The sequence below is a fragment of the Nematolebias whitei genome, chromosome 3 (genome assembly GCF_014905685.2).
Source record: "Nematolebias whitei isolate Nwh7 chromosome 3, NemWhi1, whole genome shotgun sequence".
Lineage (NCBI taxonomy): Eukaryota > Metazoa > Chordata > Actinopteri > Cyprinodontiformes > Rivulidae > Nematolebias > Nematolebias whitei.
In genome coordinates this window covers 42,632,780-42,656,987 of record NC_056500.1, presented here as the reverse complement: position 1 = coordinate 42,656,987, position 24,208 = coordinate 42,632,780, and the positions used below count along the sequence as shown (strand labels likewise).

The 24,208-nt window shown below is 38.0% G+C and overlaps 1 protein-coding gene across 1 annotated transcript in view; it reads left to right on the top strand.

Moving 5' to 3' along the window:
* si:dkey-92j12.5 (multiple PDZ domain protein) overlaps nucleotides 1-24,208 on the top strand; it is a 74,152-nt gene that overhangs the window by 4,985 nt on the left and 44,959 nt on the right. The window contains exons 4-17 of the mRNA XM_037674348.1: nucleotides 8,014-8,226; nucleotides 8,484-8,552; nucleotides 8,664-8,786; nucleotides 9,081-9,164; nucleotides 10,363-10,470; nucleotides 10,585-10,687; nucleotides 14,614-14,705; nucleotides 16,586-16,799; nucleotides 17,064-17,138; nucleotides 17,745-17,824; nucleotides 19,156-19,302; nucleotides 20,433-20,615; nucleotides 20,771-20,932; nucleotides 23,085-23,294. Of these exons, the coding sequence (XP_037530276.1) occupies nucleotides 8,014-8,226; nucleotides 8,484-8,552; nucleotides 8,664-8,786; nucleotides 9,081-9,164; nucleotides 10,363-10,470; nucleotides 10,585-10,687; nucleotides 14,614-14,705; nucleotides 16,586-16,799; nucleotides 17,064-17,138; nucleotides 17,745-17,824; nucleotides 19,156-19,302; nucleotides 20,433-20,615; nucleotides 20,771-20,932; nucleotides 23,085-23,294 (1,863 nt within the window). The remainder of the gene's footprint in view (nucleotides 1-8,013; nucleotides 8,227-8,483; nucleotides 8,553-8,663; nucleotides 8,787-9,080; nucleotides 9,165-10,362; nucleotides 10,471-10,584; nucleotides 10,688-14,613; nucleotides 14,706-16,585; nucleotides 16,800-17,063; nucleotides 17,139-17,744; nucleotides 17,825-19,155; nucleotides 19,303-20,432; nucleotides 20,616-20,770; nucleotides 20,933-23,084; nucleotides 23,295-24,208) is intronic.

The following is a 24,208-nucleotide window of genomic DNA, read 5'->3' as shown; positions in this document are numbered from 1 at the left end:
AAGCAAAAAGAACACACACCGTTTTATACCTTCACTCAAAAAAGATGTGACACTCAGTGTTTTCAACAATATTCAGTCAGGTCATCTGGGCGGTTTCTTTTTTTTCTTTGCTGAGACATTTTGTCCTTCATCCAAATGATTTCTTCAATTTGAAGAGCCAGCCACCAACAAACTGAGTTCTACCACAAACAGCACACTCCCATAGTGGAAAATAAACAGTTTGCTGGTGATAAGACGGTCTCCAGGGCCTGTCCTCTCCCCTGTCAACTCCTCTGAGGCAGCCATGCCAAAGTGGTTCAAAACACTAAAGTTCATGCTCAACAAGCCAGGTAAAAATCCAACAAGGTTCAGTCAGGTCATCTGGACAGTTTCTTGTTTTGCTGAGATGTTTCGTCCTTCATCCAAAGGACTTCTTCAGAACTTTTGTGTTTTGAACCACTTTGGCATGGCTGCCTCAGTGGAGTTGACTGGGGAGAGGGTGCGCCCTTGAGGCCATCTTATCACCAGCAAACTGTTTTTGTTTTTTTTTCCACTATGAGAGTATGCTGCTTGAAGTGGGACTCAGTTTGTTGGTGGCTGGCTCCTCAGATTTAAGAAGTCCTTTGGATGAAGGACGAAACGTCTCAGCAAAAAAAGAAACAGTCCAGATGACCTGACTGAACATTGTTGGATTTTATACCTGGCTTGTTGAGCATGAACTTTGGAGGGATGTGTATTCTTGAATTAATGTTTTTGTATTTACCAAGTTGGACAGAGGGGATTCACGTGACATGTTGACAGTTTTAATATTCTGTAAAGAGGGGCACATTTTGGTAATTGGCAACATTTTAAAAATACACAGTATAAACAATGCCTCAATCACACAAACTACAGAACATTAGTTTGACAGAATTACACCAAGCCAAATATATATATATATATATAAATGGCCTTGTAAGCATTTTTGCCTTTTGAAAAGGGCTGTCTAAAAATGGACAAACACAAAACCTTCCCAAGGAGAGGACATTTTCTAAAGCTCCCAGGGGAGCACATTATTCCTGAAACAGGTGCAATAAACCCAAGAGGTAACAGCAGAACACATCAAGACACATTTTAAATCTTTGCTCACGTGTCAGCTCAATGAAAAGCCCAGATAAGAATGATGTTAATGGAAAGACGTTTTACTATCTGTCGTATAACTTGAAAAGGGCCGTAAAATCTAAACCTCGTGGCAACATTTATAAAATGAAACATGTCTGTAGAAGTGACTGTCTGAAACTCATCATCCTACAACTCCTTCATGCAGCTAAATATGGAATATGGAGATTGTGGCTTTAATGATTTTACAAGTTTAACATTTTGACACTTTGCTTAACCTGCACTGTAAGTCATTACATAAAATTTAAAGTACAACTATTTGCATGTTCATGGTTGAGTCTGTTCGAGTTTTATAGCTGTGAGTTTCACTATTTTCAGACAGCATTTTACAAGTAATTAATGTAAATGTTCTGTAAATGCCAGAGGGTGCACCACCCTTTTCCCTTTCATTGGTATGTGTGGGACATTTATGACACCATTTAGACATTTAGTTTACTCATTAGTGTTAAGTATCATAGCTTGCCTGATGTTGTGCGCTCTAATAAGATAACCCACAGACATTAAACACAAGCGCTATTAGATTAACAAAGTTGAATGGACCAGCAGCCAATTGGCATCTTCGTATCCCAAGAAACGTGGCACTGGACTTTCACACTGGTCTGCGTTCAAGTTTCTCCTGATCAAATCCGTCATGAATTGCAAATTACATCTGATAGTTATTTGAACATATATTTTCAACATTTATACAAACTGCATTGCAAGTGTTCATATAAAGAACCCAAAAGCAGATTCTGTTTCAGGAAGCAGGTAGTGGACGAAAATAATCAAAACAAAAGACAGAAAAATGAAACATTTCTGCTAGCAAAGTGAGAAAAATGGTAATCTTACCAGGAAATTACAAAAAAGATCTGACAACAAAGAAAATCTTGTATTATATGTTTTTACTGAGAGGAGTGATTATGCACAAAATTAGTTGTGGTGATTAACAAACTGAATCCAGGTGTGGGAAGTAAAGTGGCTTATATTACTAAGCTGATTCAACAAATACGAGGCATATTTAAAAAAGGCTCACTCCACTAACCCTAATAGTGAATATCCCACTTTTGTTGTCCTACAAAGCTGGTTAACAGCTCAGTAAGTCCAGCCTGGATTTCTGACTCTGGCTATGGGGACGATGTAAAACAGGTGGAGCTACGATGGAGAACAATTCACAATCATGGAGCTGGAAGAAAAGCTGGCAAAAAATCCAATAGATACATGAAACCATTAGGCCCATATCACTGCCACACAAACCAGACCCATTTCTACTTTCATGAAAATTATGGGGGTTGTAAATTATAACAAATGGATTATATGTAACACATTTCTGAAGTTTTTTTTTTTTTAATACCTCCATCTACTGGCACAGATCTGCGATGTGACATATATATCACAATGGGCGTACTTAGTAAAATTATTCCGCATTTGGAAATAGATTGTCTAAACAGTTGTTTTTGTTTTTAACACATAATTTTCTTTTTATTTGCAACTTCTTAACATGCATGCAACATTGCTTGGTTTTGTTTAACAAGTACTTCTTAAAAAAAGTCATTGTGTCAAATATGTCGCATGGAATTTTTTTTGTACAATTTAGAGTTTATTGCCCGATGTGACATATATGTCACAACGATATCTGACAAAGCTATTCTTTATCAAATTGTTTTAGAAATGCTATCAAACCAGGTTATATTCATCCATCCATCCATTATCTTTACCCGCTTATTCCATTTTGGGTCACGGGGGTCACCGGTGCCCATGTCCAGCAATCACTGTGCGAGGGGCAGGGTACACTCTGGATGGGTCTCCAGTCCATCACAGGGCCACATAGAGACAAACGAGATAAACAACCATTCACTCTCTCACTCACACCTAGGGACAATTTAGAGTTACCAATCAGCCTAACATGCATGTTTTTGGTCTGTGGGAAGAAACCGGAGAACCCGGAGAAAACCCACGCATGCACGGAGAGAACATGCAAACTCCACCCAGAAAGGCCCCTGGACCTGGGTTTGAACCAGGGACCTGCTCGCTGAGAGGCAGCAGCTCTACCAGTTGCACCACCATGCTGCCCCAGGTTATATTCAATTCAATTCACTTCAGTTTATTTATATAGTGCCAAATCTCGGGGCACTTTACAGAAACATTTGCATACATAAAAGCAAGTATTTGGACACCCAGATAATAAACCATTGCAATAGTCCAGTCTAGACGTGACAAATGCATGGACCAGTTTTTCTGCATCATTTTTAGATAAGATGTTTCTACTTTTAGTGATATTACGCAGGTGGAAGAAGGCAGTTCTAGTAATGTTTTTAATGTGGGGGATAAAAGACATGTCCTGATCAAAAATAACACCAAGATTTTTAACAGTATAGCTGGAGGACAGATTAATGCCATCTAAGGAGGGAGAAAGACTGAAAAATTCATTCCTAAGGTGCTCAGGTCCAAAAACCAAAACCTCAGTCTTGTCTTTGTTCAAAAGGAGAAAATTAAGGGTCATCCAGGTTTTTTATGTCTTTAAGACATGCTTGTAGTCTAAGTAACTGATTCGATTCATTGGGTTTAATGGACAAATATAATTGTGTGTCATCAGTGTAGATGAACATATCCTGAGATATTCACCTGATTAAAACGGATTCTTTCATTTTTCTGGACTGAATATAAACGTGCATTGAATTTAATAAAATGTAACGTGAGACGTTATTTATCTTTGACCCATCAAAATGAATGTGGTCATTTATTTACAGAATCAAAGTTTAACATCAAACATTTACATTAATTTGGCAAAATATGAAAATAACAACATAATTAATCAGCTTTACAGGTAGTGAGAAACAATACGGCGATTGTTTTCACTTTTCAGCAGAACAGCAGACATCAAATCACACGGCGGTGATTGAGAACTTTGCTTCAGACATTTCTAAAAATATCTGTCAATGATTTCTACTTGATAGAAGAATTTTTAAAGATGGAAAGATGAAGTTTAGTGGGAGTGAAAGATGGATGAGGGAGAATGTGGTGTGTATGAGTGAAAAGTGTTGACAGGACGACACCCTCCATCTGACCCAGCTTTCCTCGGTACGCTCAGTAGTGGACTAGGCTCATTTACCTCTCTGACGATGAATAAGCGGAAGAGGAGCTCCAGTTAACGCTACCTTTCAGCGTCTCCGTAGAATGGCAGAGATATATCCGGAGTGGTGACGGGACTTCGTCAACAACAGTTCACCTCAACGGGTGGACTTCACATGAGTGGGGTTCTTCAGAAGTTCCACTCAGAGGTGGAAGATGTTATAATCCCAAACTCGGAAGAGCCTTATCATGGCTGGACTTCTGTTCTCCCAAACGACTGGAGCTGCAAACTCTCCAGCCCGACTCCAACGGCAACTCACAGAACAGCCACTTCACAGAACTGCGACCATCTCAGGAACTGGGAGAACTAGGAAGTACCGACATTTTAAAGAGCTCTATTTCCGGTTCATTTGAGAGTTTCTGATTGGTCAATATCAACCAGACAGGGGTGTGTTTTGTGATGTAAGGTGTTATGGAAAGTCAGAAACCAGCAAGAATGTTATGGAACAGATTGAAGATGTTTCCCAGACAGGCGAGAGAAATGTTTGGGCGAGTTTGGAGAAACAGGTGCCAACTTCTCTGTTTACGTCTGAGAGGATTTAAAAACAAGACAGTTGTTCCAACACTTGTCTGCTTCGACTCCTGACCTTGGAAAACATACACTGCTCATTCAAAGACAGAAATCAGAAAATGCATAATTACTCTGTAACAGACCTTAACATGAATTCTAACTTTGCATAAGCAACTCAAAAATCATTGTTACTGTTTTACAGTTAATAAAATTGATTAGTTCACTGTAACATCTAAAATGTTTGAACTAAAACACTTTGATTATCAAACATTTGTAAAACAGTAATGATAATAGAAAAGAGAGTGTTCTTTCACTTGAATTTTCAAGAAAGAAAGTCTCAGGATGGGTGAACCTGTATTTCTGGATTCAAATCAATGAAATGACAGTTTCTGTCCCATATGGTCCTAAGGTCAAGTTTTGACATCAGGTCAAGTTCACTACATCAGCATAACAATGAAAATGTATCCCATGCTGTTTAATAACTTTACCTAATGGAAGCATATATAAAGTAAAGAGTATTGGCCCAAGCACTGAGCCCTGAGGAACTCCATGACTAACTTTGGTGTATGAAGAAGATTTATTATTTACATTTACAAACTGGAATCTATCAGATAGATATGATTTAAACCATTTTAGAGTTGTTTCGGTAATCCCAATATCATATTCAAGCCTCTGTAGTAAAATATTGTGATCAACTGTATCAAATGCAGCACTGAGGTCTAACAGGACCAGTATAGACACAAGTCCATTATGTGAGCTATGTCATGTTATCAAAGTATTAGCATCATTGGAACAGTGGAAACTCACCTTTGGTAAAAGAAAATAAAGTTTCTAAAATTAGCTTAGTGTTCACATTAATTGCCCAAATGCACCAAGACTTCGGAAATTATGTCGTCAGTACCCAGAGTCCCTCACTAGTCACATGACTGAATCAGGATGTTCAGTAGATGTCACTTAATGACGTCATGAGATAAAAGTCAATGCTAAACCTTAATAAAAAGCTTTTTTAAATTTTAAAAGTGGTGGTGACACCAGTGTCAGTGGGTCCTTAAGGTCAAGATCAAGGTTTCTTTATTGTCATTCTCATTATATGTGGTACATGTTGTGGAACAAAATTTTGTACACAGGATTCCAATTACATTCAACAAAAGTATAAATTATAAAGAAAAACAGTAATAAGATCTAAGATACTGTATAAAGTTCAAGTATTTTGATGTAACTCAAGGGCAAACAGAAGAGTAAACTCCCATTTTTACTTTACAGATAGTATTTTTTCATTATCACCCACCACTGCCTAAAATATCGGCATTACCTGTTGGTGTTAACTTTGTCTGTTAGCAAAATTTCTCAGTTATCAAGATGAAATATGTATAGTTTAATAGAAATCTCAGAAAATAATCACAGAATTTATTGAATTTATGCATAACATTTGAACTTACCCTAATTCAAGATGACTGTTAATGTTACCAAATACAAAATTCTTGCAAAACACTTAGCTGAAATTTAATGTGGTAGTGGCTGAGCGTAATTTGAAACACATTTTTTGAAATGTACACATTGCACAACATCTTGGCTTAATTTTGCTGTAACTGCTGGCATCAAGTGGGTTTGTCTCAGTAAAATAGCTCATAATCCGCTGGATGGATTTAAACTAAACTTTCAGAAAGCGATCAAAGAAGGTACGTTACAACTGCTTTAATTTTAGATTTATTAAAATAAAGGTGTTTTCCACAGCTAATTGACTTTAGCCAACACAAAAATGGCTGTAACTTTACATTTATCAATATTGATCTAAAACATATGTGTCAAACTCAAGGCCCAGGGGCCAAATGTGTCCCTCATTGACATCTTATCTGGCCCCCAAGATGTTATTTTAAATTTTAAATACTTTTATCACTTTATTTTTTTCAGTAATCTTTGATTATGATGTCAAAAGTACAACAGAGAACGTCAAATGAGACCAATCAAACTTTTGTTGAGGAACCTGCAACCAAGAAAAAATGATGGGTATCAAACTTGAGTTCATCTAAATTCTGAAACCGGCACTTAGTTTGAAAGAGGTTTTAATTTTGCTCCTCTTTTGTTAGTGAGTTTGACACCTCTGCGCTAAAGGTTGATGTGATAGTAGCTGAGAGTCATCCTCAACACATACTTCCAAAGCTTAACACTTCTTCCAAGATCTGGCACAAGATTGTGCCTACAAAGCCATCCCTTCTCAACATAAGTTGATCTTTGACATTAGATGTAGTGGGCAACATACATTCTTCAAAGGGTGCTAGACTTTTCATTTTTAAACACCCCTCAAATATGCCTTGTCCATCCGTCCGTAAACTTTCCCTTGTCCCCCCCATAACTCATAAAGATAATTTAGCTAAACTTGTCAAGAATTTGTGCTACCAGTAGACTGCATGTCACATAACCTTTTCAACACCCTAGATCTAAAGTCAAGGTCACAAATCAAGATCAACGTTATACAAGGTCTTTAACTTGTCTGGGCCATTGCTATAAGTTGCTGTATCACTGCATAATAGTCTGTTCATGGGGGTATAATGTAACCTGCTTCAGAGCAGGTTAGTTCTCTGACATAAGTTGTCATGGTGACAGATCCAGTTTAGAAGTGATCCAGTTTTTGATACAGAAAATCCAAAACTAAGCCAGTAATCCTTTGGAGCATGGGTCTCTGGGTGACTGTCTGAGAATAACAGACGATAAAACATTGATACGCTAAAAACACAGAACAAGCAGAAAATGTAAATAAAGTTGAAGCAAGAGAAATGAGCAAAAAAACAACAAGAAGAAGAAACCATAACCTTTGACAAACTGAAGAAAGCTGAACATCAGACATCTTCTGATATGCTATTTAAAACGCTGAAAATTTACAAGAGAAAAGAAAACTGAAACGTCTTTATCTCAGACTTTGTGTCCTCATTTATGTTTTTCTTTTTTGCCTTCTTTGTATCTTTATATTTATCACCCTCTCTTCTCCCTCTCTCAGGTTTTTGTTTCACAATGTCCTCCTGCTCATTGTCCTAATCCTGTCCATTTCACTTCAATACTCTTTCCCCCTCATTTCATTCTTCTTTGACTCCATACATCCAGGTTTGAATTAACGTCTCCACTTCTTGATTAATCTTTTTCTGCTCTTTGTTCTCCTTTAGTCCCCTTTTCCATATCTGCTCTCATTCCTCTAATTATCCTCTTCCCATCTTTCATATATTGGGTTTAACCTTTTCTCTACGCTCCTTTAATCTAACTAGGGGAAGGGCATTTCCAAGTCTGTGTCCATGAACTGTGGCCCCTGTCCGGGTGTAGCTGTGGGCCTGGGGAACCTCTGCCACAGTGACTCATACACATGGGCTGTGGAGAACCGGAGATCCTTTCAGAGAGATGGCAGCAATGCCTCTCTCACCTCCCAGGAGATGTCGTTCTCAGAGATCTACCAAGACAACTCTACTATCACCGAGTCCCAGGTATGTAAAAATACTGACAATAAAAGAGGGTTTATTAACACAGAGTAATTTATTTTTAACACTTTAGACCTATCAAATCTTTTTTTTTTTTTTTTTCAACTGTAAAGGGGAACACATTACCCTTTGAAATGTCACATTTTAAATTTGGGATGTTTCTTTACTCCATTAAAGTCATGTCCAGTTGGCTAATCGTCAAATGAGGGTTTCATTAGAGCGTCTGAAGCTGTCATTTTACATGTGGCTTTTATTTTTTTTAGTACTGCACTCCTCCTCGAATCAACCGCACCATGTCAATGGGGAGGAACCTTTCTGCTATTGCACATGAGGTACAGTAAGCTTTGATAAAAAAACAAAGGTTTGACTGTGAGGCTGTCAGACATGAAAGCAGATTTAATTTTTATGCTTCTGTTTAATTTCCTCTTCCTCTAATATCTTAGAGGCGTCACATTGAGATAATAGAGCTGACCAATGACGGGAAAGGCCTCGGTTTTGGCATTGTAGGAGGACGTAGCTCTGGAGTCTTGGTCAAGACCATCCTGCCTGGGGGCGCAGCTGGAAGGGTAAATCTGGGGGGCTCAGCATGGGAACAGTTTTGTAAATATACTTATAAAATAATTTTAGATTTTTATGTAGCCAGACAAAATGCAGCCTTTGGAACATGTACACAGTTTATAAACGGTTTGAGCATGCTCCATGCCTTGTTTCTTGTTTTTGGTGGTTTATGTGTGTTACAGTGACACACACAGTCCTGGCATAGTTACTACTACTCACAATTTGACAATGTGCTGCTTGTGTAATCCATTTGAAAAATAAGTTAATCTATAAGTGTTTGTTCTGTAAAATATGTTTTCTAGGATAAGCGTCTATGTGGTGGAGATCAGATCCTTCGCATTGGAGATACAGATTTGGCTGGCATGAGCAGCGAGCAGGTGGCACAGGTGAGGTATAACTTACTGATTAACAGAAAAAAAAAGTGATGGTCTGTTTTTCTGCCAAACCATGTAATCACATAAATTTGGGGTTCACAAACTGAAGTATCAAACACAATCTTACTTGAGCCCAGCTCATTTTAATCATTTCCATTTTTTAGTAGCATAAACAAATTATTTTAATGGAAAATGGGACTTTGTTCCGGTCCAAACCTAATAAAATGTGACTACGAGTGAAGAAAACCAGGCTGGTTGAAGTAAAACAGAAAAACACGTACTATATAGAGAGAGGCTTTTCTTTTAGGTTGCATCAGACAGGGTATGTTGTGTAAAACAATTGCCAGATTATTTATGTGTTTGTTCACTATGACAGAAAGGAGCTGAAGATAAGAAGAAGGTTAACTTTTCCTACAGAGTATAAAAGCTCCCTGTCAAACTCCATCAACATGAATCATGTTTTATTGCTAGACACCTCGATAATTAACATAAACATGTTTAACAGATGAAAGTGTGTTAAAGAGTGTATGAGTGCAGAAGCGTTTTAATTATTGATGTTCAAAACTGAAGTAATACATTTTATTTTTGTTTCAGATTGTCTTTATTTCAACTTGAAACCTTAATGCTAGTTTTCTAAACGTTAGAAAACAGAAAAGAAATGTTATTGTATATTTGATTTTTATTAAAACGGCAATGTGGCTTGGAGCTGCGATACCAAAATGTATCAGTGCCACAGCCTTGTAATCCTGAGGTTGCAGGTTCGAACCCAGGTTGCATCAGGAAGTATATCCTGTATGCAAATGATGCCACATCCTTTTTGCAAGTTAACTTTCTGTGGTGACGCATGCAGAAGGGTGAAAGAGCCAGAACTGAAAGTCACAGTTACAGCTAATTTTCAGCTCTCTGACTGTGTGAATCTGCTGTTAAGGCTAGCACAGTATCTGCCTGTGTTGCAATTGTATGAACATATTTGAAACTTTAACAAGCTTCTTGGGGAGCCCTTTAAAGATTTCAGAACATTTTTTAGACTACCTACCAAATGTCATTTTCCAACTATAGTTGCCATCAGTCTCAGTGCAGTGAGATATTATTTTAAACCTTTTGTCTTTTCAACATAAAAAAAAGGTGCTTGCTCACATTCATGTTATGCATCCTAGTGTATCACAAGATGTATTTATTTATTTAATTAACAAAGGACTGTGTGGAACAGGTGTTGCGAAATGCAGGTAGCAGGGTGAAACTACTCATCGCCAGAGACATGACCAGGGACAATCACCTCTCCTCTCCGGTCCTCAACCAGGACAATGTGGATGGGAAGGTGTGTGTTTGTTGACTATAACTTTTTAAGTAATATAATTAACCATTAAGTGAAAATAAATGTATTGAGTATTTCTGTTGAAAGCAATGGGGTTTTTTTTGTGCTTCATTTTAGCGTAATGACTTCAACAATGACTACGAGTTTAGTGTCCAGTTCACTAAAAACAGTCGAGGTTTGGGATTTACCATCTCTAGCTACGTGGGAGACCTTAACTCAGGTATTTACTCTAAAAGTGATTGTTTCTAAACACATGGTTTAATGGTTATAAAATTACTATAAACAATGCTACATGTACACAGTAATCAGTAATACAGTAAAAACATATCCTGGCAAATAAAGCACCAGAAAGAAATGTAAAATATGACATATCGTTACAACTTCAAATAGAAGCATTTTCTGTCATGTTAACACAACTTTTAGTTCTAATTTTACATGTTGTTCTTCTCTCGTCACAAACAAAGGATTTTTTTCACATGCAATGACAATATTATTACCTATATGTATATATTAGCGATATAACTGTACATGCACTATATTCACAATGTTACCAGTCAGCAAATCATGTCTTGCTGTACATGACCCGCTATCGCAAACCTTCTCTACTACAAGGGAAGTTTGTTTGTCTTTCTGCTTCAAGAAGACACATTATTTGACTATTTTAAAAAAGGAGAAAGGTAAAAAAAAAAACAGTATTTGGTATTTGTTTCTGTGATGGACTTGCAACCCGTCCAGGGTGTACCCCGCCCCTCGCACAATGATTGTTGGACATGGGCACCGTCGACCCCGGTGACCCAAAATGGAAGAAGTGGTAATGGATGGATGGTATTTGTTTCTTTTTCTTGTTCTGTCAAACCTATTTTAAGCATACTGTTACACTTATACTAAATAAGTTGTATATTATTTTACAAAAATTATACTGGAAATGCCATGCATTCATTCATCAATTGTTTACTGCTTATCTGTGGATTGATCACCATGGTGACAGGTCTAGGAGAAAAAACCCAGACATCACTTTCCCAGTAACATTCTTCAGCTCCTTCTGGGGAATCCCAAAATGTTCAGGCCAGAGAGGACCATGCAATCCCTTAATGGGATTCTGGGTTTGCTACAGGGTCTCTTCTCAGTAGGACATGCCTGGAAAACTTCCAAAGGGAGGCATCCATGAGGCAGCCTAATCAGATACCTGAACCATCTCGACTGACTTATTTTGATGTGAAGGAGAAGTGACTATAATTTGAGCTACCCCTGAATGAAGTAGCTCCTCACACTATCTCTGACTGAGCCTATCAAATGAAGGAAGCTCATTTCAGCTGCTTGTTATTTTTGGATCTCATTATTTTCATCATGATTCATACCTTATGGAATGGGTGAAGTATGAAACAAAGACAGAGAGTCAGAGTTACTTTATTTGTCATACACACCACATGTGGTACATGTGGTGGAACAAAATTGTGTACACAGGGTCCCAGTTACATCAAACCAAGTTAAAAATGTAAAAGAAAAACAATAATAGGATCTAAGATATGAATTAAGAAAAATGTTAACTAAAAATTTGCTAAGCACTAGTAGTTGAGAAACAATATGCAGAACAGCAGCATGAACATGAGTCTGTGTGAGCAGATGAGTACGATCAATGAACACAGCAGCATGAAACAAATCAGCAGCATGATGTGATTTTTTTCACAGTTATTATCTTGGTTTGAGATTCATGAGTCTAACGGCCTCAGGGTAGAAGCTGTTCCTCAGTCTAGTGGTTTTACACTTAATGCTCCTCATCCTCATACAGACAGACAAGTAAATCTAAAGCTTTTACCTTTCAACTCAACTTTTTCTTTTCTATGACCAACCACAGTAATGCCCTCATTAATGCTAATGAGGCCCCAGAAAATATCTCCATCTACTACTCCATCCTACCATTACTTGTAAAAAATGCTGAAACCCTTGAACTCTTTCACCTGAGGTAAAAAATTTCATATCAACCTAGCTTTCCACCCTTGATAATTATGGCCTCAGACTTATAGAAGGTGACACGTATCACAGCTGCTTCACACTTGTTTGAGAAATGGACTGTATGTACGTAGCGCCTTTCTATCTTATCAAGATACTCAAAGCGCTTTACACTACAGTCTGTGCCCACATTTACCATTCATACAGCATTCTACTAGATCTCTACAAAGCTATTAGAACAAATAATTTGAAAGAGAATAATCAGTGCTTTATCACGTTCATACACAATGAGACACACATCTGTTCGTGCTGCCTCATTGCCTCTGTCGCTGCCTCATTGCCTCAACAGCAGTGTCTTGCCCAGGGACACTTCAGCATTTCACTGCTAGTGGAATTGAACCCCCAACTTTTGCATTGGAGGACAACTGCTCTAACCACTTGGCCACAGCCACCCCACAGAGAACTATCCCTATGCTCGCTGAAGGTCATGGCGTCAAGACGCCATAGGAGCCACATCTTCTGCAAAACACAGAAACAAGACCCTGATGTTCCCAAACCAGACATCCTCCTACTATGCCTTGAGATCCTGTCCATGAACACCACAAACAGGATCTGAAACAAGGGACAGTCTTGAATGAGTCAAACTTGCACAAAGAATGAGCTTGACATGTGCCCAGAATTCAGACACAACTCCAGCTTTGGTTAAACAGGGACTGGATAGCCCCTACAACCCTGTATCCCCTTACTCTCACAGAAGGCCTCGGGGAATGCAGTCATAAGCTTTCTCTAGATCTACAATACACATGTAGACTTGAGAGTCAAACTCCCCTGAACCCCTAGCAACCTGGCAAGGGTAAGGATCTGGTCCACTGTTCCACAGCCATGATTAAAGCCAATATGCTCCTCTTGAATCTGAAATTTGACAATTGATTGAAGCATCCCTTCCAAAACCCTAGCGTTAACTTTCTATGGCCTCTGGGAAGTGTGATTCCTCTATAATTGAAACACACTCTCTGGTCCCTAAAAATGTGAACTACCATCCAGGTGTTTCCCCAGCCTACATACAACATTAAACAGATGTGTCAACTATGCCAACCTCACAATGTCCAAAGCCCTCAGAATCTTAGAGTAAATCTTATCCCTGGTGCCCTACCAATGCAAGCTTTTTAACTACCTTGGTGACCTCTGCCATGGCAATGTACATGTTGTCTCCAGAGTCCTCATACTCCTCCTCAAATGTGGCCATGGTGGCCAGATTAAAGAGATCCTCAAAGTGCTCCTTTTATCTCACCACAATATACTCAAGTTGTCAGCAGTTCCTCACCAAAATCAAGTCCAGCCTAGGATTGGACCTGCTTTCCCTTTCTGAGTTGCTGAACAGTTTGGCAAAACCTTCTCAAGGCCAACACATTTTTTTTTCTCTATGGCCTTGCTGAATTCCTCCTATGCCAGAGTTTTTGCATCCACAACCACAGAAGCTGCAGTCCTCCTGACCACCATGCCATGTCAGCTATTTTAATTTTCCTTTTGGAAAGCCAATCCCTAAAACCTTTCTTCTTCATTTTGATTGTCTCCATCCCCACTGGTGTCCAACAGTGGGTCCTTTGGTTGTTTTTAACCAGACTGGCACATTTTTAGGTTGTGAGAGGAAACCAGAGTACAGCCATTATCTCACAGTTTTTTTGTGACCAACCAAACACATAATAGTTGACTGTGAAGACTACTTGAAAAAAAATATTAAGGGACGTTCAAGATGGGTTCCAGATACCACTGATAAGCCAGTGAATCTTTTAAAATGCTTGGTTTGCAAATTTTTGAACATTCTCAAAGTGTATGCAACAAAAATACAAATGTGCAGGCACGTGAATCATGCAGGGAAATTTAAAATCAATGCAAACATTTTCAAAAAAATGTTCAATTTGAATAGAGTAACGATACAAGCATATCCAGAGAAAATTCCCACGTTCAATGACAAAATGTAAACTATACAAAAGAAAATGAAATGTTAGCTTTTGTATACAATTACAACTTTTTAACCATATTTTATAAAATGAATGTAAATTTATGCTCCATGTATGTCATTTTAATTTTTTTTGTGTGTTTCAGAAATACATGAATTAATTAAAATAAAATAAAAAGTTTATTTAAAGATATGTTTGTACATTGCAGTTGTAATTTTTGTTATGTTCTGTTCAGTCTACAGTGCTGGTGTGATGGTAAAGAGTGTGGTGAAGGGCAGCTCTGTGGATCAGGATGGACACATGCGCGTTGGAGACATCATACTCTCTGTATGTCACAACAGATGAGTTGTTTATAGTACTCTGTGAAAAAAAATCAAGTTATTACAAATTTTTTCTCTTGTCTACTTCACAGCTTTTAGCATTTTTATATTTGTTTACATATTGTACTCTATTTAGAGTACAATAAGTACAATTAGAGTACTAACTACAGGGGAATTAAGTTGATGAGTCACACAATGAAGATATGGGACAGAGTTGTGGAAGATAGACTAAAAGGAGAGGTGACTATTTGTGAGCAGCAGCATGGTTTCATGCCATGAAAGAGCACCACAGATGCCAGCTTTGCTTTGAGGATGCTGATGGAAAAGTACAGAAAGGTTCAGAAAGATCTTCATTGTGTCTTTGTTGCTTTAGAAAAAAGCATATGATAGGGAGGAGGTGTGGTATGGCATTAGGAAAACTGGAGTGGCAGAGAAGTATGTTAGACTGGTACAGGATATGTTTGAGGACAGCAGAACAGTGGTGAGATGTGCTGTAGGACTGTCTAACAGATGAGGTCAGTCAGGAATCCCCATGGTTATGATGTTTGCAGATGACATTGTGAGCTGTGGTGAGAACAGGGAACAGGTGGAAGAGAACTTGGAGAGGTAGAGGTATGCACTTGAAAGAAGAGGAATGAAAGCCAGCCATATTAATGTGTGTGAATGAGAGGGAGGCCGGTGGAACAGTGAGGCTACAAGGAGCAGAGGTCACAAAGGTGCAGGACTTCAAGTACTTGGGATCCACTGTACATGAAAATGGGGAGTGTTGTAAAGAGGTGAAAAAGAGAGTCCAGGCAGGATGGAGTAGATGGAAAATATTTTCAGGATTGATTTGCGACAAAAGGGTGTCAGCAAAGGTCAAAGGAAAAGTTTACAGGACAGTGGTGAGACCAGCTATGTTGTATGGTCTGGAGACAGTGGAATTGACTAAAAGACAGGAGAAAGAACTGGAAATGACAGAAATGAAGATGTTGAGGTTCTCCTTAGGAGTGACAAGAATGGATAAGATTAGGAATGCGATCATCAGAGGTACAGCACAGGTTGAACAACTGAGATACAGTTAGAGAGGCCAGACAGAGATGGTTTGGACATGTCAAGAGGAGGGATAGTGGGTATATTGGTATAAGGATGTTAGAAATGCAGCTGCCAGGAAAAAGACAAGGAGGAGATGTAGTTAAAGAGAACATGGAAGTAGGTGGAGTGAGGACAGAGGACAAAGAGGACAGAGTGAAATGGAGGAGGATGACTCACTTTGGCAACCCTGAAGAGGAAAACGTCAAAATAAGAAGATTGTACTCTAATTAGTCTACTTTTCAGCTGACTTGTTTTCTGCCCATCAAATGTATTGCCTCTTATTTTACTTATTTGTTTCATCTGGTTCTATCTGTGGTGTACTCCAATTCTTTGTTATTGTTTGTGAGTCTGTTACCAAAACATTTTAATGACATTTTCAGAAAGTAATCATTGGCAGTACATCTACTACTTTTGAATTTAACCAAATCAAGGAAAGCTGCCACATCTAACTGGTGTTAGCTAGTACAAAAATGGCTATAACTCAGTCAGTTTTACAAATGTTTAGCTAAAATTGAGGTGGTGTTAGCTGAGACTAATTCACAACAAATATTCTGAGTGTAACATCTCACATTGTGGCATGATATGGAGAATATCTTTATGGTTTGACTAAAACTCTTTCATTTCTCAACATAAAACAATCTTAGCATAAAACACGGATATAAAAGCAGAGGTTGGTATTTATTCAAGGAATTCTAGGCCGTTAATGAACTTTATTTAAGATGCTTGTTGCCTTGATCTGCTGCTCCCCATCTCCCACACATTCATGCCTGAATTCTCACTGGTTATTTTTCTTTGCACTGTCTCTTGCCTCAGGTTGATGGGGTGAGTCTTCAGGGCTGCAGTGAACAGCGAGCCATGGAGGTGCTCAGGAGAACAGGTTCCCTGGTCAGACTGCGGTTGCTGAGGAAAGCTGTCTGTCTGAGTCACATCATGCCCTCAGTTCCTCCTCTGCAGCCTCTACGACACTCCCACAGCTTCCACGAGGGCAACCATTACAGAATGAACCTCAACAAGATTCAGGAGACAGGTACACTCAGAGACAAATATCTGAGACTGTTCCTAAAGCCATTAACACAAACTTATGCATGTTACTGAACCTTACCTTGTCTGCTATTTATTGGTATTGATTTCGGTGCACTTTTCCATTTACTGATGTACTTTTATATAACATGCGTACAACAAAACCAAAAATAACAATAATAACAAAACAAAATTGAATTTCTTTTTTGTAATACAACATGTTTGTGTGGCTCCCTGCATGTGTGCTCAGACGTGTACCCTCGTCTCCCAGGAATCTCTTCTCTGCGTGAAATCTCCTGGCGAGCGGCATATGCTAGCAGGCGACCTCGATACAATTCCAGGGACGGTAAGCTCCTCTTGCTGCCTCCTGCACAGCAGTCTGGAACTGCATCACAGGACTCGCTCCGCTTTGCTGCTTTGGATCACGAAACAGTGATGCGCCAGTGAACCGTGCTCTTTGATGGGATTCTATTTATAGTTTTGTGCAATCATGTGTTTATTCAACTCATTCAGCTCATTCCAGATGATTTGTCTCTCACGTCACTTGCATGTGTAGTTTTATTTAGACAGGAAATTTGGGCCTGATTAGAGAGAGCTGACAAATAAGCCATGGTTGCTGTTAGGCTTTAATAGACGAATAAGAAAACATAACTTTGTCAGGAAATGACAAGATGGTGGACGTGAATATGCATGGATATTTGTCTTTGTGTGTGCGTCTGTGTGTGCGCCTGTCAAATGGTTGTGTGTTGGTAAGTTTGCTTTGCCTCAAGGAGAATTATGTCATCTTCTCTCTTTCACAGAACCAACGTGATGTTTTTATATAGGATCATATTTTTATTGACTGAACCATCTGGAGTTTGAAACAATGTGTATTGGTGTGTGCTTGTAAATGAGGTTTCGTGTATTTGTGTTTGTGATAAAAGGAGATTTTTTTGTGTGTGCATATTTTAAGGTGTGAAACTGACTCCAGAGGAAGAGGAAGACCTGAGGAAGAGATGGCAGCATGCAGTCGGACTTCGATATGAAGTGATTGTATGTCAATTCCCAATGAATAAAAATGCTTAGAATGGTTTGCAAAGACAAAGTTAAAGGTCTCACTTTCTTTGAAGGCGTGCATATTACTCACTCGCTTTCATTTCAGAGTTTTAGACTTTATCGTCTTACGATGCGAAGTAGAATTATAGACGTTTTGGTCAAACCTCATGAATGATGTTATGCGTGATCTCACACAAGATCTCATGAGATGAGATAAGCTCTCAGAGTTTACGATGAAGATGATTTTCATCTACTACAACAATTTTTAGCTGTCAAATTGATTGAGTTGTAATTATTCATGTGTTTCTAAACTCGATCAGCTGTAGTAACCTTGTTGAATTGGATTAACTCCAGAAGTGAATCAGTTTTAGAGGTACATCCTACGGTGACCCTAAGGTGGTAATGAACAACATTTGAAAAAACAGAATTACATTAAGCCAAACTGGAAGTGGCCAAAGCACATTTGAAATTAAATGTTTGGCTTAATGTAATTCAGTTTTTTCAAATGTAATTCTATTTTTTCAAATGTTGTTCATTTACACCTTGGGGCCACTGTAACATCCAGTGATAACTTCTTGATTGTTTAATTAAAATGTGTCCAGTTATTCACTAAGTACTACTACTATCACAAATAAAAATACAAACAATAATGTTGTTGCCTTTTTGTTTTCAGTACTGGGGGATGTTTAAATGAAAAGCATGATTCTATGTAAATGAGAAGTAAACTGATTGATTAGATGACCAATTAATTAGACCAATTTATCTCTTTTTAAATATCAGCTTCAGCCTCATTTGAGTACATAAAAGCAGTGTAGTTATGTTTGACATTACACCTTTCTGTCAAAGCTCTTTCAGTGATGGAAGTGGTATTTACCGCACGCATGCTTGTTTCTATTTTTATATTATTTTAGAGCTTTTTATCTTTAATAAGCTGAAAGGAAAATGTTAGTTTTGCACAGACATTATGGATACCTTTACATTTGGAGCTGCTTCCATAGTGAGTCTTTCTGAATCTGTAGTACATGTAAAAATGTGCACTGATTTAAAAGGTTAAATGACAATATCAAAGACAATCTCATATTTGTTCCTTACTTTTCCAGAATGTATAGATGTTATTGTGTGTGGATATTAAATTGGCTGAAACAAATATGTCGTGAATTTTGCCTTCAGCTGCATTGACTCTCTAAAACAGATGCCTTGTCTCTATTCTGTAATCATAAAAGATAATTAAACATTCTTTTTTGTGTGATGGGAAAACACATTAGGCTACATGTAAAACTTTTTTTTTTGGTTTCCCAACATGTTTTGCTCCCGCCTTCTTCTTGCAGGTGTGTCAGTTGGAGCGGTTCAGTGAGACCAGCGGACTGGGCATCAGTCTGGAGGCTCGGGCCGGACATCACTACCTGTGCTCCATTTTACCTGAAGGTCCCGTTGGCCAAAGTGGAAGGATCTTCATTGGAGACCAAATATTGGAGGTAACTGTACTTTTCAATTAATTATTCATTGATAAACTGATGACACTTTTATATTGCATAAACAAAATTAAGATATTTTATAAAACTGGTTATTTTGAGGCAGTTTTAGTCTCTATAATTGATTTTACTAAAGCCTTGAAACTGTTTTCATTTTTATAGACCTTTTATAAACCTGAATATTCTAAATTTTCAAAAGTTTATCATAACTTTAAAAAAAAGTGAGTTTATTTTTACAATTTAGCTGATTTTATTTGCATGTGAGGAGGAGTGCAAGGATTTTTCCAGTCAAGTGCAGTCTAGACTAACGTTTCTTTTTTATTTTTATTGCTACAAGCTGTCGGTCAGCTGTGTATGGAAGTTGTTAGATTACCAATATAATTATTGGTATCCAGTGTTTTTTTTCTACCATAATTTACAATTGCCCAAAATGTCACATCGTTATATACAACTTGTTGACGTTCTGGTTTGTCTGAAAACGTTGATTTTTTTATTTTTATTTTTTAAATGAGAAGATATTTTGTATTTTCTCTCTCTTTATGTGTATATGTGCATCAAAAACCAATGGCTAAAATATATATATAATTGGTAAAATAGTAGCAATTATAATAAATACAATTATGATGTTACTTTTGGCAGCCCATAATAGTTAATAATACTAATAATCTTAAAAGCATTTATTTTTAATTATTATTTTATTTTATTTTATAAATTGAATGGTGTCATGCTATTCAGATCTCATAAACCACTGGTTGCATTTTATTGAAACTTTCAAAAAGTCATCAATGGATGTAAATCTTAACTTCACGAGTGAACCCGATTCAAGACAGCTACCGCAGCTAGTCGAGCTCAGCCAACACAACAATGGCTCTAATTCTGCAAATACTGTACATACAGTATTTGTATCAGATCTGTTGTGGTAGTCATTGCGAGTCATCCCCCAACCTACACAGTGAGCATTAATCGATTGTGTGAGATCTTGGCTTAAATATTAGTATACAAGGCAGTAGATGATATCCAATCCTTCAAGGACTGCTATTTTAGGTGTGTACACGTGCAAAAACCACGTGGAGAAAAATGTCAGAAACGTCTTGGAGAAATACTTTTGCTGCATATATTTTGCATTTTGGCAGGTGAATGGGATTCCTCTGATTGGAGAGTCCCATAAAGAGGTGGTCAATATTCTGAAGGAGCTGCCAGTGTGTGTTTACGTCGTCTGCTCTCGCATCGTTCCGCCTTCAGTTCGAGCGAGCGATGTGGACGATGATGACGCCTGTCTCAGTCTCAAAGATCTGCTGGCTGAGTTCAATGACAAGGTGAAGGCTCAAACTGATGAAACAGCATTGTTGAAATCCATTTCTTTAAAATAAATAAAATGTTAACTACTTTACATTTGTTATTTTCTTATATAAATCTCCATTTAAAATTCAGTCATATCGTAAATTCTGTTGAATCTGTCTTCTTGTCCCAGCTGGACCAGGGTTGTGTCATCCCCTGTCCTACAGCCGAGGACATTACCAAGCGTGGCGTGCCTCCTATGTCACCTCCTCTGGCCATGTGGGAGAAGGAGGCTCAAGTGGTTGAGCTGGAAAAAGGCGAGTCGGGACTGGGCTTCAGTATCCTGGACTACCAGGTCAGAAACAAAAGATGAAACCAACTGGAAAAAGTTGCAGGCTAAAAATAAGAGTTAGTCTGAATAAAGTACACATTTTAGGAAACACAGGTAGAGTTCTCTTTAATCTGTAAATCGTTGCTCGCTGACTTGCAAAGAAAGAAATCAACACTATTTTTCAAGTCTTTCATTGTGTGAAAGCTGATTCAACATTCAAATAATTACTTTCCCATTTATTTGTGTTTTCATACATCGTGTGCAATTTAACTTCTGCATTTGTGCTCTTAGTCTTTTACGTATGGAAGTCTTCAACTCATTCAGCAGATGAGTCCTGTGAATTTTAGTCTTCTGCAGTGCAGTGGGCAAATGAGTTGTCTCTTAGTGAGAAGGTAACAAAATAATCCAACATTTTTCAGTCAGGTCATCAGGACAGTTTCTTTTTTTGTGCTGAAACGTTTCACCTTCCATCCAGAAGGCTTCATCAGTTAAGGAAACACACAAAACAAAACTGATTATCAATCAATCAACCTTTATTTATACAGGTAAATCCCATTGAGCCTCGAGGACTCATTTACAAGAGAGACCTGATTAAATTTGATTATTCCCCCATCAGCTTACTCTAAAGAGGAACAAACCAGTTATGTTGGTGCTAAGATGGTCTCTTTGGCACACACCCTCCTCCGGTGCCGGCCCTCTTCCTCATTGACAGTCTTGTCAAACTGGTTCAAAATCAACAAAGTCCATGCTCAACTGATTCTTCCCCCGGAGGAGGGTGCGTGCCAAAAAGACCATCTTAGCACCAACATAACTGGTTTGTTCCTCTTTGGAGTAAGCTGTTGGGGGAATAATCAGTTTTGTATTGTGCATTTCCTTGACTGTTGAAGCCTTCTGGATAGAAGGTGAAATGTTTCAGCACAAAAAAAAAACTGTCCAGATGACCGGACTGAAAATTGTTGGATTGTGTACCTGGATTATTGAGCATGGACTTTGTTGTAACAAAATAACCTTCCTGGGGACAGTTTACATGTTCTCCCAGTGCATGCATTGGTTTTCCTTGGGTACACTGGTTTGCTACATGGTTTCTTCCCATAGTCTAAAAATATGTATGCTAGATTTAATAATAACTTTAAAACTTGTTCCAAGGTGTGGGTGAAAAAGTGGATGGCTTGTCTCGATGTGATGCCGTGAGAGATGTGCGACTTGTCCACAGTGTCCCCTGTCTCGACCACAGTAACCGCTGCAGATCGGCACCAGCTGCTCGTAACTCAGAAAGGAAAAGCGAGTGAAGAAAATGGATGGATGGAACTTTTATCATTTTCAAATTAGTTAACTTCATCCATCATCTTGATCTGCTTCTTCGTTTTTTGAGTTGCCTGTGTCAGTGATGCCCATGTCCAGCAATCACTGTGCGAGAGGTGGGGGACACCCTGGACAGGTCTTCAGTCCATCACAGGGACACATAGAGACAAACGAGACAAACAACCATTACCTCTCTCTCACACCTAGGGACAATTTAGAATCACCATTCAGCCTAACATGCATGTTTTTTGGGAGGAAACCGGAGTACCTGGAGAAAACCCACGCATGCACGGAGAGAACATGCAAACTCCACCCAGAAAGGTCCCTGGCTGGGATTCGATCCAGCAACCTTCTTGCTGAGAGACAACAGCTCTGCCAACTGAGCCACCGTGCCGCATAGTTAATTTCACAGTATTTACAAAAAAAAACTTTACAGAAATACTTTGTACATTGATATCTTTTCAATTTCTTCAAAACCACCAAACTTTTTCAAATCTGCTTCAACATTCTATATTTTGGGTTTCTTTTTTACTTTTTTATGCTACTTTTGCATTTTAGCTACACTTTTTCCATTTTTAACCTTTAGCTAGCCTTTTCTAACTTTTAACTTGCAGTAACTGTTTTACAACTTTTGTTAGCCTTTCATTTATTCTTATTTTATTGATCATTTTGTTACTTTAGCTTTTAGCCAGCATTTTTTTTTTCAGCATCATCTCAGTTTAATTTTTTTCAGCAGTCATTCTGTACTCAGCATTCACATTGAATTATTTTTAACTGAAAATGCATTTTTTCTACCATTCTTTTTTCTTTATTTTCGATCTTTTTATGTACATGTTTAGTAAAACACTATCTTCCACTCTATGTTTAACTTTAGGATCCAGAAGACGCCTCAAAAACAGTCCTGATAATCCGATCCTTGGTACCTGGAGGTGTAGCGGATCAAGATGGCCGCCTGCTACCTGGGGACAGACTAGTGTTTGTTAATGAAACAGACCTGGAAGGTTCCAGTCTGGATTATGCTGTGCATGTTCTTAAGTCCACTGACTATGGCCCGGTTCGCATCGGTATTGCCAAACCACTGCCGGTAAGTCAGACTAAATGAAAAAATATTTTTTTCTTTATTTTGTTGTGTTTTTAAAAAAAAATGTGGGATTGCATTCATTTTGTATCAAGTGGGACATTTATAATTGAACTTTATTAAATTTTATTACCCTCTGCCATAAAAGGGGAAATCATGTCATTGTCTGTGTCTGTTAACAAAATATCTAACGAACCACTGGATGTATTTAAATTAAATATTCAAAGCAATGATTAAACCTATAATTACAACTAACTTTAGGAGTAAACTTAATTCAAGATGGCCACCTCAGCACACTGACCTTAGCAAACACAACAATGTCTCCAACTCAGTAAGTTTTATAGGTACAGTACAAGGTTCTTTATTGTCATTCACATCACATCTGGTTTTTGGGGTGGAATGAAATTGTGTACTCAAGCTCCCAGTTACACCCAAAAATAGCAACAAAAGAATATAAAGTATAAAAAGAAACAATATACAAGGATCTGAGAACAAGTTGAGCTGATTTTATTGTTGTTGTGTGTTGTTTTTACTGTCACCTTATGTTTTTGAGTGGCACTAGATGCATTTTTACTCTTTATTATTTTTTAATCTGTCTTAACTGTAAAGCACTTTGGTCAGCTTTTGTTGTTTTTATGTGCTATATAAATAAATTGACATTGATCTGATATACGCTAAACATTAATAATGTAAAATAGAACAGTATAAAGCCGCAGCCTGAATTTTGATATTCTGTATATGGAGGACAATTTAGGACAATTTCTGTATATTCTGTAAATGTATTGATATTCTGAATATGCTGTAATATATTACAGCAGCCTTATAGATATTGAACTAATATTTTGTGTGTCAGTAGTTGAGAGAGATTCCAACACTTTACACTTACAGATCGCACAAGCTTATTTGGGCACATATATATG